Source organism: Lytechinus pictus, chromosome 6 (assembly GCF_037042905.1).
Source record: "Lytechinus pictus isolate F3 Inbred chromosome 6, Lp3.0, whole genome shotgun sequence".
Classification (NCBI taxonomy): Eukaryota; Metazoa; Echinodermata; class Echinoidea; order Temnopleuroida; family Toxopneustidae; genus Lytechinus; species Lytechinus pictus.
The window spans coordinates 20538281-20557785 of NC_087250.1; the positions used below are offsets into that span (position 1 = coordinate 20538281).

General features: G+C 38.0%; 2 protein-coding genes across 3 annotated transcripts; one reads left to right on the forward strand and one right to left on the reverse strand.

Annotated features, from left to right (window-relative positions):
• Positions 1 to 4: 4 nt before the first annotated feature.
• Positions 5 to 9281, reverse strand: LOC129262845 (isochorismatase domain-containing protein 2-like). 2 transcript variants are annotated; one of them, XM_054900832.2, is made up of 4 exons: positions 8687 to 9281; positions 4420 to 4526; positions 2704 to 2843; positions 5 to 2029 (listed from the first exon to the last, which is right to left on the reverse strand). In XM_054900832.2, exons 1-4 carry the CDS (start codon positions 8868 to 8870, stop codon positions 1873 to 1875), a joined length of 588 nt encoding a protein of 195 aa, XP_054756807.2. In that variant the 5' UTR covers positions 8871 to 9281; the 3' UTR covers positions 5 to 1872. The 2 variants fall into 2 exon arrangements, with proteins under 2 accessions (XP_054756807.2, XP_063957245.1); XM_064101175.1 differs by having other exon boundaries at positions 167 to 2029; positions 2704 to 2847; positions 4424 to 4526; positions 8687 to 8944.
• Positions 9234 to 17021, forward strand: LOC129263160 (GDH/6PGL endoplasmic bifunctional protein-like). The gene is made up of 6 exons (XM_054901080.2): positions 9234 to 9642; positions 10748 to 10893; positions 11308 to 11494; positions 12574 to 12726; positions 13369 to 13485; positions 14489 to 17021. The coding sequence occupies exons 1-6, from the start codon at positions 9303 to 9305 to the stop codon at positions 16117 to 16119; spliced, it is 2574 nt and encodes an 857-aa protein (XP_054757055.2). The 5' UTR covers positions 9234 to 9302; the 3' UTR covers positions 16120 to 17021.
• The last annotated feature ends 2484 nt before the right edge of the window (positions 17022 to 19505 follow it).

Here is a 19505-nt window from a genome sequence, read left to right on the forward strand (position 1 = left end):
TCTTCTGTAATTCATCCTCTGTTCATCCTGTCTGCTGCATATTTTGTTTCATTTTCCAATTTCATTTTGCGGTGAAAACATTTAGTTATCATTTCGCCAAGATCACAAAACTTAACTCAACTTTCGTTTCTTACCACAGTATAGAAATACAATGAACCACTTCTTTATCAATTCAAATATATCTATTTATTTACAAATTTTATTTTAATTTAAATAATCAACAGAGGTATGAAATAAACACAATGGCCATGAAGTTAGGCAATAAATTAAATAATTTTCTCTGCATGCATAACACACAGCATATCTTATATTCTGGACAATATTTATGGTATAATCTAATAAAAAAATTGAAAATCCAGAGTCCTTATAAATCAATCTGATATAATGTATAAAATAAAAGCAATTTTAAGTACAGTCTAGCTTCATGTCCAATTCATTTTGGTAAGATTGCCACGCATGACAGATCATACAGTAGTGGATATATTTATGATTTATCAGCTATAAGCCTGTTCACAATTCGAAACTGTGCATGGGCAGTAACCTGTCATCGAGATAAACCATTAAAGGTGGTTTTCAAATTCACTAACATAAGCATAATTTTGTATCTTACGATAATTCATGTATTCATTTCAAAATCTTCTTTTCATTGCATCTAAGCTGAAGAGGAACAAAGTGTCCATAATCATTGGTATTTGAGTTTGACAGTAGCCCACACAATATTCAATGTGCCAAAGATGGACAATACAACAAAATTCCAAACTTGATCAATGACATACTATTCTAGTCACCTGGGAGGTGTTTCACAAAGAGTATGACTTGAAGTCATGCCTAAATGGCAATGCAAGCACAGTTTGTAACGTGCAATCTTATTGATTAATACACAGTGGCACGAGTCATCTTCCCATGATTTGACCAACGAGGTGATGCCGTTTATACTGCACGCAACTCTGAATTTTAGTGTGATCGACATTCAGTCACACTTTAGTAAAATCTTAGTGAAATACCCCCGGCCCTTTTCTATGCATTTCTGTCTTATAATTTGAATGGTTTGCCGGGAAAGCTTACATATATCTTCATATGAAACTAAAAAATCAAACATAATTTTGCTCTCCAGAAGTGATGATTGCCAATTCTGATTCCTTGAAAGTACCGACTTCAAATTTAGCTTCCTCTAGCCTATAATAATCTAGGTAAAGTCTGCAGCTACACAGTCATATGTCCACATTTGCGCCTATATGGCCGCTCAGCTACAGCCGGGGTAATAGTAATATCCCAAGTATATTTCAGCGCCTTGAGCACATAATCAATGTGGATTTGGCGCTTTAGAAATACTCTATATTATTATTATTATTTGCAATATAAAGCCACGTCAAAATATAAGAAAAATAAGGAGAGAATACACAGAGTCTCAGAGCTCTGTCTAACTTTGAACAAACCAACAATAGGCTAACAACTTTGCTCTTACATTAAAATGTAAACAAAATTTCTCATGCAAGACTATGAAACAATGGAGCCTGCGAAGTGCAGTCACTTTTCATAGTCTTCTGCATCAGACGTATTGCTCACTTTTTGCGTAACATCATCAGACTTGTGAAATTAGAGACAATAGCTGCAGACTCTAAGATTATATGCTAATCAGGTTAATCCGTTCACTTTAGAAGGCCCAAATCTGCAGCTATATCTTTGCTCTTACATTCATTCAACTCAATAATATGTCTGATGCGGAAGACTACGAAAAATGGCTGCAAGGGGGAAGCTTCGCAGTCACTTTTTTAAGTCTCCTGCATAAGATTTATCATCGGCTGTAAAATCAGAGACAATCACAGCTGCAGCTTCCGCCAAGATTATACTTGGCTACTCAGTTTGACTCATTCAGCTCAGGAGGCCCGAATCTGGAGCGGATGTGGCGATGAGCTTCTGGATCTCTTTGAAGTTTGGATGAGCAGCGTCCTTGACCATTTCAAGGATGATGGATTCGCTGGTTGTGATGAAAGCTCCACAGTTCCGCAGCCTTTCAATGGCATACATCCTAAGGACAAGAATGAATAATAAAATAGGTATTAACTGAATTTCCACAGCCTAACAATGTCATACTGTTACATCTTGACAATAGTGAGTGGATGACATCACTGTTCCCCTCATCTGCATACCTACCAGACAGAATGTGCATATTTATAAATAAACCGGGGGTGTTTCACAAAGATTTAAGTATGGCTCAAGTCGCACTTAAATGCTGACACGTACGTGATATGCAACGTGCGATCTTATTGATTAGCAGTAGTGCCCGTCCTCATGACATGATCTGACCAATGCGTTCAAGCCTTTTATACCGTACATAACTCGGTATTTAAGTGTGACTCTAAGTCATACTTAAATCTTTGTGGAACACCCTCCTGTTTTGTGAAATTAAGCAAAGCTTGCTAAACCTCATTCATACCAATAGTATCAGATTTTAATGAAATTTTCAGTGTTAAACTAGTTTTCTTTTCCGTATCCATTAAAATCAACATTCTACTAGGGTGAACTTGCCCTTCAGGAACGATTGATTGATACTTACAGACAGACATTTTTCCTCATTTCTAACGTGTCTTTTCTTGTACTTCTCTTTACTTTTTTGTTTTTGCTCTTTTCTAAGCACCTTGAGCATTCAATCCAAATGGAAAAGATGCTATATAAATCCAATGTATTATTATCATTACTTACCTATCCACCAGAGACCTTGAAGAGCAAGCATCGGCAATGACATGAACTTCATAACCTTTGGCTAAAAGGTCAAGGGTCGTTTGCTGGACACAGACCTGTGTCTCGATTCCACAGAGAACTACAGACTTGGTTTCATTTTTCTGTCAGAATAAAATAATAGATACAATTAAAAAATATATATATAAAACCAGGGGGGTGTTTCAAAAAGATTTAAGTATGACTTAGATTCGCACTTAAATGTCTTGTTACGCGCGGTATAAAAGGCATGTCCACATTGGTCAGATTACGCCAAGAGGACGCACACTACTGCGTATTGATCAATAAGATTGCATGTTGCATATCATGTACGCGTTGGCATTTAAGTGCAACTTAAGTCATACTTTAATCTTTGTGAAACACCCCCTGGATCAGTTTGGCTAATGTTGACCAATTTGACTATTCCCAGAGGCATTAAGAGAGGAGGAACATTTGACATGTACACCTTGTACAATCTCAGTGAAACTTCCAAGCTGTCCTGATAAAAAAATGGTGACGTGTCCAAGAAAATCTTGGAGAATCATCTTTTATTTAACTTTACTTACAACCCACAATATGAATGCACATGTATGAAGAAGACAATAACTCTCTCTGATGAGCTTATTTCTATTTAATTTTACATTTTGAAGACCATATTAATGTATCTATTTACAGCTAGAGAAACTGTCCTGGGCACCATTTCATAAATGTTGCTATGATAGCAAGTCTTGCTGGAATGTCAACTACCATGACAGCAGTGAAAATTCTGCTTTTTGATTGGGTCTTACAATAAAAGTTGATATTCCAGCAAGAGTTGCTCTCATAAGGTGGTTTCAAACCGCCTCGATCACAAGAATCCCCGTTAAATTACGAGAACTTTTTTAGGCTGAAAAATACCCATTAATTATTCCTGCATTCACACCGCCCTGAAACATACCCTTCGGGATAAGTTCCTGAAGTTACAAGCATGCGCAGTATGGTCTGATAAGCAGCAAGGCGCGAAATTCAAAATCACTAGCCCAGCAGCAACCCATGCACGGCGCCGCACCCAACGACACGCTGGGCTAAAAGTTCCCGTAATTTGCTTTCAGACCGCCAAAATACCCACGACCTTGAAGTTGGAAAAATCCCCGCGAAAGTTCTCGTAATTTCGCCAAGTACCTACTATTTATCGGGTATTTTCTTTCGGAGATATTACGCGTAGTTTGCTTTCACACCGCCAAAATACCTGGTATTTTCTGATCGGGGTAAATTTCCCGATCAGAGAATACCTGGAACTGGCGAACTTCGAGGCGGTCTGAAACCACCTATAGCAACTTTTTATGACATGGGGCCCTGGTGAACAAATGTTGGTTTTGGGTGGCTGGTCACAAATTAATAATAGCTGAATATAAATATAAATAAAGTCCCCTTTATCCTTTTTTTTATTGCACATCCATAATGTAATTCTCATTTATTCTATATACTTTTTTATATTTATTGTGAATCTGAATGATTTGTAATTCTTCTTATATTAAGTTCTATTATATTTCACTGGCATTGCGTAAACATGAATATTTCAGTCTGTGACTGCCAATCATGTTTTTCTTGCCATAAACTTGAATTGAATTGAAATAAAATTGATCCCTTGGTCCTAGGCTCACATAGTAAAAGCTATAGCCCCATATTCAATAATATAAAAATCTTATTATCAAATATTACCTTGAGTTTTTCTTCTACTTCAGGTAGAACCATAGTGAAGCGTGTCTTGGGATAAATATCTACCTCATCACGGTTGATGCCAAGCTCCTTAACGGTCGGTCCAAGACCTACAGGAAAAAATAAACAAATTTTTAGTAGTTGCTCATTTCGGAGGGGGGGGGGGGAGCAGAAAAGCCCTTCTGTGTAATCATGGGAAACAGATCCTGATCCTTGTCTAGTCTGCTGTGCAAACCCTTCACTCGAGTTATTAAAGGGTCTGCATGTGCAGCCTATATTCATGACATGCTTACCAAAGGCCCTCCTGAATTGAAACAGCAAGGTTTGTGTTTGCTAGTCTGCCTGGACGTAAGTCCCACTTGTTAATCAAAGTTTCAATCAGGGTCTGTGCCTGTAGACTAATCCTTGTCTTTGTGTGTTGATATTGAATATCAACACACAAATTAACTGTAGTCTGTTAACTTAAGCTTTTAAAGGATGCTCCAGTTCCACAGTTAAAATGAAATCCGTGTCATTTTCACAAAATTACACTTGTTTTCAAACAGAAGTCAATTATCAATTTTGTTGGAGCAAATGTGCTATTAAAAACACACAAAACAAGCAAAGTTTATGACTCTACATGTATGCAAGGAAAATTCTTAACATCTACCTTATTTAAACTCGAGATCATATGGTAAATTGCCAATTCGTCCACTGCCAACTTGCCCACTCACCACATGGTCTAACTTCATTTAGTCTAAAGCCATTACATGTACGTCCATCAACATTACGTCTAACAACCATTTGGTCCAATAACCATTTGGTCTAATCATCACTTCGTCTGATCACCATTTCGTCTAATAGCCAGTTGGTCTAATACCCATTTTCTTCTCATTCATTTTGCAAAATTAACACTTTAGTTTAATTAGACCAAATGGTATATGGACAAAATGGCTATTGAACCAATTGGTTATTAGACAGAATGGCATTAGACTAAATGAAAGTAGACCATGTGGTGAGTAGACGAACTGATGATAGACCAAATGGTAGTTGACGAGTTGGCAATTGGACGAATTGGCATTAGACGAATCGGAAATAAACCGGTCATATTCACCGTACTTCGTAACACTGCAAGTCTGAAGATGTGGCTCTGGGCACTTAAAAATTGGGTCCATGGATTATTTTCAGCTATTACGCTTCACAAAATAAACAAAAATTAATAAGTGTCCCGTAAAAGAAGGTTTTTTGATAAATTGTTGGATTTGAAAATTGAAAGAACCATTCTGATTGGTTCCTGGTCAGTCTAATGAGCAAAATATGCATGCAACAATGATCCTGATAGGCCATTTCATTTAACAATTAATCGCTAACCTTTGTGCAATGGGGCCCAGATCTGCAGTTATAGTGCAGACCCCAGGGGGAAAAAAAATCAGCTGATGCGTATACTATAGTTGATTTCCTGACTAATTATATGTTTGTTCATTATGATGTCCATGTGCAAACTACATTACATGGCGTAAAATGTGCACATCATATACACTGTGATCTGTGTATGGAATGTCCTTAAAGTAGATCTTGATCTTTGACCTTTATGGGTAGGCCCTAATGGATTATGGGTATAAAAAATTTATACCAAAATGCTAGATCAGCACAGGCCGCACAAAACTATTGTTAGCCTATTAAACAGAGCGCTAACAGTAAGCCCAGTCACATATTTCAAATTGTGAAGTCAAAACAGTTATTTCAATGCGTAACAAATGCATAATTGGTGTAACATTGGGCATCGCTGCTATATTACCTGTTATAACAGGGCCTCTGTTACTTAGCGCATTGTTACATGTAGCGCTAACAACGATTCTGAGCAGTCAGAATTGGCCTATATACTAGACCAAAAGCTTCAGTCTCTGTACATTGGCTGTTCCGCTTAACTTGGGTACACTCAACAAACGTCTCTGGGGATGATAGTATAATGGTGGGCACAAGTCTGTGCATCTAACAATTTGAGTTAAGATTTAACATGAAATTCTTCTTATTTCACAAAATCTTTCAGTTAATAATGTTCCTTATATTATTATGAGTAAGTGTACCAAATTTTTCATTGAAAAATGAAAGAAAATATAGGATTTTCTTGAAAAAACCTCGAGCAGTAATTTTCAGATTGAAAAAAAAAATGGTACCCCATGTCTGCGCACACGATTCAGGGATTTTGATGAGAAAGGCTGCATTTCGATGCCGTCACATGAAATGCCCTAAATTCATTATTTTTCCACTAGTTTGAGTCAAAATTTTTTATGAATACCTGTCTATGTATTGCATGTGTAAAGTCTGTGTTCGTTACGTACATGTACATGTATCTTGTTTTAATAGAATCACGCAGATACACGAGTGCGCAGACAAGGGGGACTGTGCAGACTCTCAGGGGAAAATTGCCAAAAGTAAAATGCCTGAAATTGCTAATAATAAATCCCCAGAGAAGACTTATTCCTGTCTACCAAAATACCAGCTCACATTTCAACCAAACCCAGTGAAATCCATATTAAATCTAATTAATTTCATAAGACCTTGAGGAATGCAGGCAGAAAAGAATTGTACTGGTATTTCCTTTCTATGGGAAACCACATCAATTAAAGTGAGCTCCATTCTGAATCTGTCACTAGAATATTTGATCATGTGATGATTTGATCAAGGCCTGTAAAGTTAGAAATGATGGTGGCAGGTCTGGGTCCTGTCTTACAAAGAGTTACGAATGATCCAATCAATCGTAACTCTATGGAAATCCATTTGTAAACAAAGGAGAACACACCAAATTGTCAAGAAATCAATGAATTTATGGACATACATTCATATCTCGACATTTTATTGAACAAACATGCATTTTATATGTTGACTTTGCTGCCTTTCCATAGTTGCGATTGATTGGATCAATCGCAACTCTTTGTAAGATGGGGCCCTGGGCACCTAAAATTTTAATCTAATATTGAACATTAATTTCTCTTTTATACAGAGATCTGTCCTCCGGGGGGGGGGGGGGGCACTTCCATTGACAAGTAGATACCATGCGCGACCATGGGGTCTCGAAAAGCACCCTAAACACGTATTTTCCATATTCTGAAAATGCACCCCTTAACAAGTACCGGTATTGGCGTGTGAAACCCTACCCTTATCAAGTATTGGAAACAAACCGATACCCTTGGTATTAAAGTGTTCCCTAAATTGAACCCCTAAACAAGTACAGCGATATATTCTTATGTCACGGACTCGGACGTTGGTTTTACCTTTACCTACATCATTGGTCTTTCATAGTACGGCCCCATCTCCCACCCCTCATGCAAATCGGGACTCTAAAGTCTAAACACGTAGTGTTGGACTAGTGTTGGGGCAAAAAGTACATATTTTTATATTTTAGTCTTTACCTCGCAGATATTTCCCTAAACACGTAGCTTTCCTAGCGAAATAGATACCCCTTTTTTCATTATTTTAGTATTTTTGACACCCTTATTACGTTACGTACGTAACGTGCCCTATCTTGAAAAAGACATCCTTTTTACGTGTTTTTTGGTCGCGCATGGTATCCACTCGTCAGTGTAACTGTAAGTGGCCCCCCCGGGTCTGTCCCTACAAAATATTCAGTTGAAACTGTTCCTCATATTCCTAACATAAGCTTGTCAAAAACCTCAGAAAAAATTGATAGAAATACATGCTTTTCTTGGGAAAAACCCAGGTCATATATTCAGATTGAACAAAATAAAATCATAAAATGGTGTCTTGTTTGTGCACACATCAGCCCATTCACTCACTTTTCACAAGATTCAGGGATTTTAATTAGAAATAAAAGACTGCATTTTTATGCTATCAAAGACAAAGGAAAAGCCTAAATTGGTGAAATTCAATTTTTTTTCTCACATTAAACAAATTAAGTAATATCTTCTGAATAACTTGACAGGCCAAGGCCAAGCAAGGGCAATGCAATATGCTGATGCCAAGAGCCACGCCCCTCCTCCACTTTTTCAACTCAGTCGACGATTTAATTGTTTGTGACTAGATATGACTAGATATGACTAGTTTTAGTTACTAAATAATTAATTGGACTAAGTCTAAATCATCATATGATTCATAATATCTGTATCAATAATCTACTATCAAAACTCGGTCCATATTCTTCCTTCCTTTTCTGAAATATCAAATGCAAAATGAATGTTTTAAGAATCAAAACGTATCATCGACATCTAAATTTAAAATGATTAAAGCCTAATTTGTTATTTCCGACTCCGAGAGATGAAAATGTACTTACCTTTCGGATATTGTTCTGTCACAATTACGGGAATATCAAGTATTCTAGCCGCTCGAAACAGTCTTGATGAGACCTCCACAATCTCTGGAAAATATTTAATCGTGGGTCGAAATTTTTCCTGCATGTCACACAGGAAAAGCGACGAATTTCGTAGGACAAGTTTGCCAAGATTTCTGCCCGCCATGATCACAAGCTCAAAGTATGCGACTGTTACTAGCTGTACTGTACGATCGAATAGAATGTGTGAACCTACCCCAGACTTTCGGGGGGAATGCTCCTGAGTTTACGCTTGCCTTGCTTGCCCGGCAATCAATGATGGATTCCTCAAGGGATCCTGGATGATTTCATTCTAGATGGAGGGGTGCGTTGCAAAATAATGTATGAATATTACATTATATTTAGAAATAAAATCCCCTATTAACCAAAAATATATTTTAATCAAACTTTTAAATGTCTAAAAATAAGAAAGATACCTAATTTTGCCTAATTTATAATTATTAGTATTTTCTTCGAAATCAAAACACCCTATTATGTAATTGAACTGGTCGAAGATGAAGATTGCGTAACAGCAAACTCTTGACTTGTCGACATGTGTGTTTAGTTGATTGGGACAGCAATGTTTTGTCAATCTCAAAATCTATTTGCTGTTTTGATTTGTTCATCTTCAGCCAGAAACAGAATGCCCTTGTCGCTACGTTTTCAAGTGAAAAATGAATTGAACAAGCCCAGTTTGGCAGGGTTTCGTTTCGTGACGCTTGTTTGGATCTTCATCTTTTTCAGTCACCTTCGAGCCGCAGCTGCATCCAGCCCCGATGCTCCGGGTGGAAGCTCACCTTCGGTTCCGCTTTACGAGCCAAGAATTCGCGGAGATGGTGTTGTTAACGTTATCATAATCGGAGCAACAGGGGATCTATCGAGGAGATATTTGTGGCAGGGATTTTTCAATCTGGTTAATGGTGGGTAGTAATTCTCCCATTGTCATTGATATTTTGATGTAACTTAGAATAGGGTGCAGCTCAGATTATTTTTTTTAGTTTTACATGTTTTATCATGATTATTCAGCTGTTCAGCATGTGCCAAATCATGGTCACTGCACTAATCTTATTCTTAAGTGTCTGTTTTTGTCCCGGGCCGGGGGGGGGGCACTTACATTGACGAGTGGATACCATGCGCGACCAAAAAAACACGTTAAAAGGATGTCCTTTTCGAGATAAGGGCACGTTACGTGATAAGGCGGGTGTCAAAAATAATGAAAATAGGGTATCTTTTTCGCTAGGAAAGCTACATGTTTGGGGTCAAATTTGTGAGGGTAAAAAGACTAAAAAATAAAGGATGTACTTTTTGCCCCAACAGGCAACACTATACGTGCTTAAAGTCCGACTTGCGCGAGGTGTGGGTGGTGGGGCTGTACTAAACCCACTGATGTAAGGTAAAACCGACGTCTGTGACACCGGGCCGTGACATATAACCACGAAAACATCGCTGTACTTGTTTAGGGATTCATTTCAGGGAATACTTACCAAGGGTATCTTTTTTTTTCCAATACTTGTTAAGGATAGGGTTTCAAAGGCCAATCTTGTTATGGGTTGCATTTTCAGAATATGGAAAATACTTGTTAAGGGTGCTTTTCGAGACCCCATGGTCGCGCACGGTATCCGCCACTCGTCAATGGAAGTGCCCCCCCCCCCCCGGATTTTGTTGACAGTTGAGGCCTAACTCGTGAGGGTGATCTGACTCTGAGACTGAGATTGTGTAGCCATATAGGACAGGTCACATTTTGAAATTTTATTCATGATGTATACCTGACATTCAATTTACTTTATTTAAAGATTCTCATGTTAACAGTCATCTTTTCAAATTATGAAATCTATTTGAAGCATCACGTAAATTCTTATCTGTAGGCCTATAATATTGTTACTTTTATTCTTTATGGAAATGTAAACATGCTAATTCTGCCCTGTTGGCTATGTTACTCTCCATAAACCATGATTAATTTTATGGAATTGAATTGATCAATATTTTCTCTCTTTATTTTTTATGTGGTACATGGACCTTCTTCAGAAGAGAAAGACCAGAAATTCCACTTTTACGCTGGATCACGGATTGGTCCGGATGAAGGGGAACGGGAGATGAAACGCATCTTAGAGCAGAATGTATCATGTAGCAAAGTCCCTGCCTCGGTTGCCATGACAGCAGATGACTGTGAGGTAAATGATGTGATTTGTGACATAAACATCACATTAATTCATCTAGATTTCTTTTCTTGAAATATATATGTATCTGTACTCTGTAGCTCAATCAACAAGCTTAGTTTTATTCTAGAGAAGGCCCTTTTCTCAAATCTGTCACGATACCAAATTTAAGTTGAATGAATTTATAATTTGTATCAATTTTAATATTATTTTATATAACTCATCGACTGGAACAGGGTGAACTTGGGACAGGTTAAATAAGTAGATGGCTCAGTACATTGCATTTACATACCTAGTAGTAGCTTTTCTGATGTTTTAGTTTTCAGACATAATTTTTTCCCCATATGCATCGGTCACTAGATTGTAATACATGTTTTTTCCACTTATTGAATGTTTAATATATATGGTTACTATTCTATTTCACTCAAGAGAGCTAGGGCAGTCTACAGAGATTCTGTCACTTATCATATGCTGAAAAAGACTGAAGACTATGAGAAGCTATGCCACTATATCCATCACAAGATGCAATCTGTGGGACTAGAGGAGGTCGGTAGAATTTTCTACTTTGCTGTCCCTGCGTTTGCCTATGCTGGAATAGCAGAAAACATTAATAAAGGTATTATTCAAGAATATTAAATTAAAGAATTAAAGAATATTATTTGTGAACAAATATAAGGTGAAGATTTTTAAAAATGAAAAATGTTCATTTTGTAATAGGGAGTTGGAAGATATTGTACACTTTTTTATGAATGTAAATTTAGTAAAGAAATTTGGAAGAAAACAGAAAATTGGATCAGTGAATGTTCTCAGGCACACGTTATAAAGTTTAGTTTGAAAAATATAATCTTTGGTTTTGTTTAGAAAAGAAATGATGCATTGAATTGTTTGGTATGTATAATCAAACATTTATTTTTTCAAAAGTTAAATAGTAAAAAACCAGTGTTTACATATGCAAAAAAAAATGGTTCGATATAATGAAGATGAGAGATATATTTAGTTCAATACTAAATGGATGTCACTTCATTCTTTATTTACTTGAGAGAAATGTTTAAGTATTATTATTGTTTGATTTCATTTATTTTGATATTATTTCACTGAGTAAAAGGCCTTTGGAGGGCTAAAAAGTTTGGAAAACAAATTAATAAAGGTATTCTTTTAGTTGCTGGTTTTTTTTTGGTCATACTTGTTCTTTGGTCAGTCATCTGGGTATTAAATCCAACCTAGTCCTCAACTATGTTTGAGTTGACTATATAGATGCCAAATTGTTGAATATACTGTCCCCTAATTTGCTTGTAACTGTAGAATGAATTGTGTCTTCGATGTTCATGGCCCATTTAGTGCTTAATAACGAGTTTAATGGGGTGTTGTAAGAAACTTGCGATCAGTTGCAAGTCTATTTTTGGTCCCTAAATCAATCGTATGTCTTGTAAGTAATTGTGAGCTTGCAATTGATTGCTGATCTGATGCTTGCAACAAGGAGTGTGATCTGATTTTCTAGAGCTAAGATTGATCTATTGATTGTAAAATTGCAACAGAATATTTGCAATTGATTGCAAATATTTTCTTGCAACACCCCCTAAGACATTCTTGGAAAGAAATCTGATTTGATATGAGATCAAATGGCAAGATCATTGCTTTTTAGATTGTATAAATCTTGTCACATTAATTGTTATGTTTTTGCTTTTGTTCTAATAGTGTGCCGTCCAACAGGCAAGGCCTGGCTTAGAGCCGTCTTGGAGAAACCATTTGGCCATGATACAGCGTCGGCTAAAAAACTGTCTAGCGCCCTCAAGGAACATTTAGCAGAGAATGAAATCTACAGGATAGATCATTATCTTGGAAAGACAGGTTTGTTTTGTTTTTCTACTTTTGTTGTAGTTTAGAAACAACAATCCAAAATTCTGTGTAAGTTTACAAATTAACTGAATGTATTTTTTTTCTGGGGGAGGAGTTGAGGGGGTGGGGTATGGGTCATTACAGCTTTTATAAATTTTAAGTAAGATTAAATTGATTTGTATGATATTTGATTGGGTGATATTCTCTAAAATATATATATATACAAGTAAATTTTCTCAATTCAATTCTATCAGCATGGGAAAAATACATGGGGGATCGGGGCGATTTTGGCCCTGAAATGCTCAAAAGTGTCCTAGAAAATTTCCTTTTACTGCAGTGTTTTGGACTCAGTCAGTAGGTTCGGAAAAGGTGCCCTTGAAAGTAGAAAAATTTGACTTTGTTTTGTCTGAAACCATGGGCGTCAGCGCAGAGGATAATACACTGTTAGTGGGGAACGTCTATTGTTGCGACCCAAAAAAACCAAAAGGTAATCCTCTGCGCATACGCTCCTGCCTGAAACAGCACATATTTTGCAGAATCTTCTTTAAAAATAAACTGCTTCATTTTGGTTGAACATTCTACTAATGGAAGGTGCAAGAGGGAAATTAATCTGTTTCTAAATTCAATTCGAAATATTTTCTTGTTGTAACACAGGTGTGCAGAGTATCCTACCATTCAGATCTCTCAACCAGAAAACATATGGAGAAATATGGAACAGTGAGAACATTGAGAGGGTTGAAATAGTGATGAAGGAATCACTTGATTCTAAAGGTAAGATAGAATATGGATTATAGACAATTCACTTGATGGTGGATAGTTATCGAGAAAGAATTCTTTGAATGTCTGATAATACCAGGGACAATAATCATGATAATAATAATAATGATAATAATAATAATAACAATAATGATTATAATAATGATAATGATAATAATGGTATTAATAATAATAATAAATTAATAATAGTGATTATAATAATAATACTAATAATACTATGCTTTTACAAGACATGTGAATGCCTTAGCGTCTCTATGCACTATTAATGCAGTACTAAGTAGCTGTGCTAAATTTGCAGTGCCTGGAAACATCTGAATAAATAATAAATGCATGTACACATATATGTTCCATAGTACTAATAATTTCTAAGCTAGGATAGTGATGTCCAAAATCCAGTTGAAATGATTAACTATGGAATGGCTCTAGTGAGATGACAGAATAGGGTAATACATTCTGAATATTTTATTACGATTGATAATTATTGGATTAAAACAGCAAGCCTTATTATGTTGATGATGTGTTGACAATGGTGATGGATGATGAATTTTTTAAAAGTGATAACAATGGTAATCATAGTGAATATATTGGTGGATAGTTATAAAGAAAGAATTCTCTGAATGTCTGATAATACCAAGGAATATATTGATAATCATGGCGTAATTTCCTTCAGCAAGAAATTTATCCACATTGTGCTGCACTCAACCCAGGTGAGGTGAATGGGTACCTGGTAGGAAGAAATTCCTTGGAATGCTTGAGCGCTGAGGCAGCCCAGCTACAGCCGGGGTAATAATAATAGCAGGGCCCGCTGGGAGAACAGTTTTCAGAACTGAAGTGGCTTCCCTGAGTAAATATACCTCTATCATTATTATTATGATATTGAATAATCGCAATAATGAGGAGTAGGATGATGACAGTGATGGTGATGTTGATTGTTGGTGGTGTTGAATATTAACACTTGTATCATATGTCTTCTCCTTTCTAAATAATTTTTATGTAGGACGTATTTACTTCTACGACAAATACGGTGTAATGAGAGATGTGATGCAAAATCATCTGACAGAGATCATGGCCTTGGTTGCCATGGAAATTCCAACTAATCTTAGCAGTATCCATGACTACCAGCGAGAGAAGCTGGCCCTACTCAGCCAGGTTGATCATGTGACCACAAACCAAGCCGTGATTGGTCAGTATGAGAGCTATGTCGATGAGTGGAGGGATGAGACGGAGAACGGAGAGGATGAGACGTCAACCGTGCCAACGTTCGCGGGCGTTCTGTTCTTCATTTCGAGTCCACGTTGGAACAACGTCCCATTCCTGATGCTGTCTGGTAAAAAGTTGGATAAGAAAGAAACATATCTTAGAATCGTTTTCAAAAGCTCTCACTTCTGCACCATCACGCCTGATTACACCGAAGGGGAACACGCGTGCAGGCCGAAGCAAATCATATTCTTCATAGGGTCTAGAGGTCTCCCAACTGTCGCTGTCAGCAGGTCGCTACCAAAACCGCAAGTCCCCAACTCCTGGAGAGTTCTGGAACTTGATCCAGGAGCGGACATCCTCGGGTCGCCAGCCAAAGATTTCTATGCTTATTCGGCTGGGGCAGAGTCCGATGCTTACTCTGTGCTTATCAAGGAATGTTACCATGGAAACAGGGATAAATTCATTGGATCATCAGAGCTTGTGGGTTCCTGGGATATATGGAGTCCGTTGCTCGCAGCGTTGGAAGATATCCCTCCTCGACGCTACCCTGGTGGCAGGGACTCTGGGCGATGGCTTGACATGGAGATCAAGGGACGGAAGCTCAGGTTTAGCCATGATGTTGATGGGATATGGAACGTTGAGGACTCTAACCGATTTGGGATGCCTTCCACTTCGGGGATTCTCGAGACATTCCGATCTGGCGCCCTCCACACAGGAAGCAAAGAGGAAACGGTGTCTTTGTTAGCGAAACATCTGCTAATAGCGGCTCGTTCTGCTATCGCCACCCGCGGGGCCTTTCACGTAGCCTTCCCTGGTGGGAGTACCCCGGAGTTCCTCTTTCTGCATCTCTTCCTACGCATGAGGCATAGGTTCCCATGGCGGGAGACACACGTCTGGTTCACGGACGAACGATGCGTCCCGCTCACATCTGAGCATTCCAATTTTAATCAGATCTACTCCAAACTTCTTCAGTATATTCCTCTTCCGTACACTAGTCTCCATCCAATGCCCGTTCAGCTTACAAATGGCTTATGCAACAGAGAGGACGGCGGACCTGACCTGTACGCGTCTGAAATAAAGCGACTCGTTCCCGACCAGCGATTTGATTTTGTCGTGTTGGGGGTCGGCGAGGACGGCCATGTCGCTTCCCTTTTCCCTCACAATGATGCCATGTTTGATAAAACAAATAATGTACTGCTTTCAGAAGGTGCCATGCAGTTGAGTATACCTCGTAGAATGACGCTTGGCTTCTCCGCAATCAACAATTCTAGGAATATAGGTGTCCTGATCATTGGTGATAGAAAACATGCAATAGTAGAGAAATTAAAACAAACTCATTTTACAGATGCTAGTGAATTACCCGTCCTTGCCATCATCCCTAATAATGGGACCCTTTCTTGGTTCATAGATCATGATGCATTGCTTTGACGACAAGTTCTTTGAATTAGTTGATGAATTTTTTCTTGTTTGCTCCGTTCTTAATAAGAGCATTTTGGTAACTCCGTCCCTCTTTCTCTTTATCCTTGTGTTTTTCCTATTTTTTGTGGCTCTCATAGTAATATTTCTACTTTATTGTTTGGTTTCTCTTACTTGATTATTGTGCATAGTTACCAGGGAAAAACAATATGAGGGGGCTCGGGCGAGTTCTCCCCCGAAATGCTCAAAACACTAAAAAGGGAGCCTTGGAAATTCCCATTCCTTGCAATGTTAAGCCATGGACCTACTGCAGTAGGAGCTCCATGGTCAACCTTATCCAATGTTGCAGATGTAGGCAGTAAGTCATGAGAAGTATTCCTCAAAAATATAAAATTAATGTTTCGCCTGGTAATGTATGGGATGATTGATTACACCATACCCCCACCAACAAACAATATTCATAAATAAGTAAAAGATGAATTTATGATTAAATAATTTTCATTTTGATATTGAATACTGCCTGTAACATTTTACAAGTCATTTGTTATGATTTTTTCTGCCAGTAGAATTATTACATCTTTCAGTACTTCATGTATATAAATAATTATATTGTGATGATGGTGTCATGGTGGTTAGCTATAATGATAATGATGCAAAGATGATGCTGTTTGTAAGCTCATGGTATACTATTAGTCTGCAGGCGCAGACCTTGATTGAAACTTTGATCAACAATTGGGTCTTCACACAAGACTACCACATATAAAATTTGCAATTTCAATGAGGTCCTTCTGTATACAAGTCACAGATTGTAGGCTGCTCTTTCAGACCACTAAGTCGAGTGAATGGTTTGCACAGCAGACTAGTCTACTCTTGTATGCAATAGGTTGGACCTCTAAAATAAGGATAACAAATGCCCCCCGCCAAAAAAAAAGGTTAACAGAAATAAGACACATTAAATGTGTATAAAAATATCAACAAAAAAAGGGAAAATTATCAAAACAAGGTGTTAAAAGGGTCAAATTCAAATTCTTTTTCCGAAATTCAGAATGATAGGCGGTAGGTAATAAGACTGACACTTTAACTTGTGGTCATATCTCTCTCCGGCCATTACCTTGTGGGCCAAAAACCATGTGTAAAATTACACCCTGATTTTTTTAAAGATATATGTAATATGGACATGAATTTATGATTTGAGGGGCATTTGAGGAGAAAAAAAAATAACACATGATCAACAAGAAAGAAGGATAACTGGGCCACATCTCACAGATATGAGGTATTCAAATATGTGCCTGGGTGATCAATTTGTGATTGAGTTTTTCAAATAACCCCTTCTAACCCCCCCTCCCCCCCCCCCCCCTGCCCCCCACACACACCACTCTGCCGAATTGGGGAGCAATAAGAGTCGGACATCCCAAAATGTTGATATTCTATAAAGAAAATCAGAGATTGAATAATCGTGGAAAACAAACACACCTATATTTTTTAAAATCAATTTCATAACTTCAACTTCAAAGGGGGGGGGGTCCTCTTTCCCCAAAGATGTTAAGGCCTCGGCTTAATAGAGGGCATGACTACGGGCAGCGACAACATTCCAAATTTTGTATTTTCATGTTTAATTAAACAGATGTAAATGACAATGTTTATTTATTGAATAAATCATGAAGTAATGAATGTAATTATGGTTGAATTTTTGTTTACACAATACTATAAAGGATTGCACTGAATATAGATAGAAAGAGGTGTGAGGGGGGAACCTAGTTGGAGAAAGAGGGAAGTGAGCTATCATTTTGGATAGAGAAAATTAATGGGGGTGTTGCAAGAAACTTGCAATCAATTACAAGTCCATTTTAGGTCCCTAAATCATTCATATATCTTGCTATTAATTACAAATTTGTGATTGATTGATATTCTGCTTCTTGAAACCAAGTGTAATCTAATTTGCTACAGCTAATGTCTATCAGTTGTAGAATTGCAACAGAATATTTGCAATTGATTGCAAATATTTTCTTGCAACACCCCCTGATTTAATTAGAGAGAGATTGGGATCAGTCAGGGGCGGATGAAGAGAGACGGAGTGCATGGGGGCGCAGAGAAGGAACAACGGAAGAGACGCTCTGGATGAGATGGAGGGGAGTGCGTTGTAATATGAGAGTGGGAAGATGGGGAGACAAAGTATGGGAGTAGACAGAGTTGATGTGGGATAGAAATCATAGAATGCTCGAGAAAGTTTGGAATGACAGAGAGAGAGGTCGGGGGGGAGAAAAGAGAGATCGATGGGCTATAGGGTGAGGCAGAAAACAGGGGCCACGGAACGGTTTTCAAAGTGGGGGGGGGGGGGCTGAACCAGAAGTGGGGGGCTGACCATGCAAAAAAAATCACTATCATATGGTCATTACGTTTTTGAACACGGTTTTGGAAAAAGTGGGGGGGGGGCTGAAGCCCCAGCCCCCGCTTCCGCGGCCCCTGGAAAAGAGGGAGTTTTTTATGAGAGTAGGGGAGGAAAATGCGCTGATGCTGGAAAAAGAAAGAGGGGCTGGGGATTATTTTCTTTAAGTATAGGGTTTATCTTGTAAATAATTACTACACATAAATCATCATAAACGTAAAGCAACATAGTATGCTTATAGAGAAGTAAACAATTAACGACCCGAGCAATGTCTGGCCAGCGTTGCGCAATGGGATAAACCCTGCGCTTACATTGGGAAATTTTCTGCATAAAAAACCATGATTTATTAATTCATAGTATTTATTCATTTATTACTGAATTTTATCATTTAGTCGGGATGTCTTATCTCTGAGTTTGAGAGATGCTATAAAACTAAGCCGGAAAGAAGTGAATAGAATAAAATTTGACCGAATAATATATAAGTACTCTTAAAGAAACATAGAAGATAGGAAACTAATTTGAATTCATCCCTGATCAGCGGCAGGCATTTCCCCATTTTCCTTTTCAAATTAAGGGTACTTTTCACCCGGGGGGGGGGGGGGGTGGGGCAGTCAAATATATTGCTGTACACATGCGTAACCAAATTTCAAAACACCCCCTAAACGAGATTTTCGCTGTGAGCAAAATACCTACTCTAGACAAGGTTTTTGCGGGCTTCATACACATGTTGGCGCCTAAACAAGATGTCGCCCGAATTATAGGGAAAAAGCATACCCTAAACGAGTTTGGCTACTCGTAAAAAAAGGCTTTGGAAAAAATACCCTGAATTCGCTGGACCCCGCGATTGAACATTGACCAGTTTTTCAAAACCACCCTTTCAGTAAAAAAATATCAAGTTTTGACACCCTCAACGAGTGCACGCGCGGCCCGCGTCAAAAACTGAAGAAAAAAAACACCCCTCGTTTTGGTCATGCATTTGTACAGCAATATATTTGACTCCCCCCCCCCCCGG

Excerpts from the sequence above, each read along its gene's own strand:
- LOC129262845 (XM_054900832.2), bottom strand. The coding sequence starts at position 8,870 with ATGGCGGGCAGAAATCTTGGCAAACTTGTCCTACGAAATTCGTCGCTT. Across the intron at positions 4,527-8,686 it reads GACAGAACAATATCCGAAAG|GTCTTGGACCGACCGTTAAG; the intron begins GTAAGTACATTT and ends TTTTTCCTGTAG. Across the intron at positions 2,030-2,703 it reads TCAAGGTCTCTGGTGGATAG|GATGTATGCCATTGAAAGGC; the intron begins GTAAGTAATGAT and ends TCTTGTCCTTAG.
- LOC129263160 (XM_054901080.2), top strand. The coding sequence starts at position 9,303 with ATGTTTTGTCAATCTCAAAATCTATTTGCTGTTTTGATTTGTTCATCT. Across the intron at positions 10,894-11,307 it reads TGACAGCAGATGACTGTGAG|AGAGCTAGGGCAGTCTACAG; the intron begins GTAAATGATGTG and ends ATTTCACTCAAG. Across the intron at positions 11,495-12,573 it reads AGCAGAAAACATTAATAAAG|TGTGCCGTCCAACAGGCAAG; the intron begins GTATTATTCAAG and ends TTGTTCTAATAG.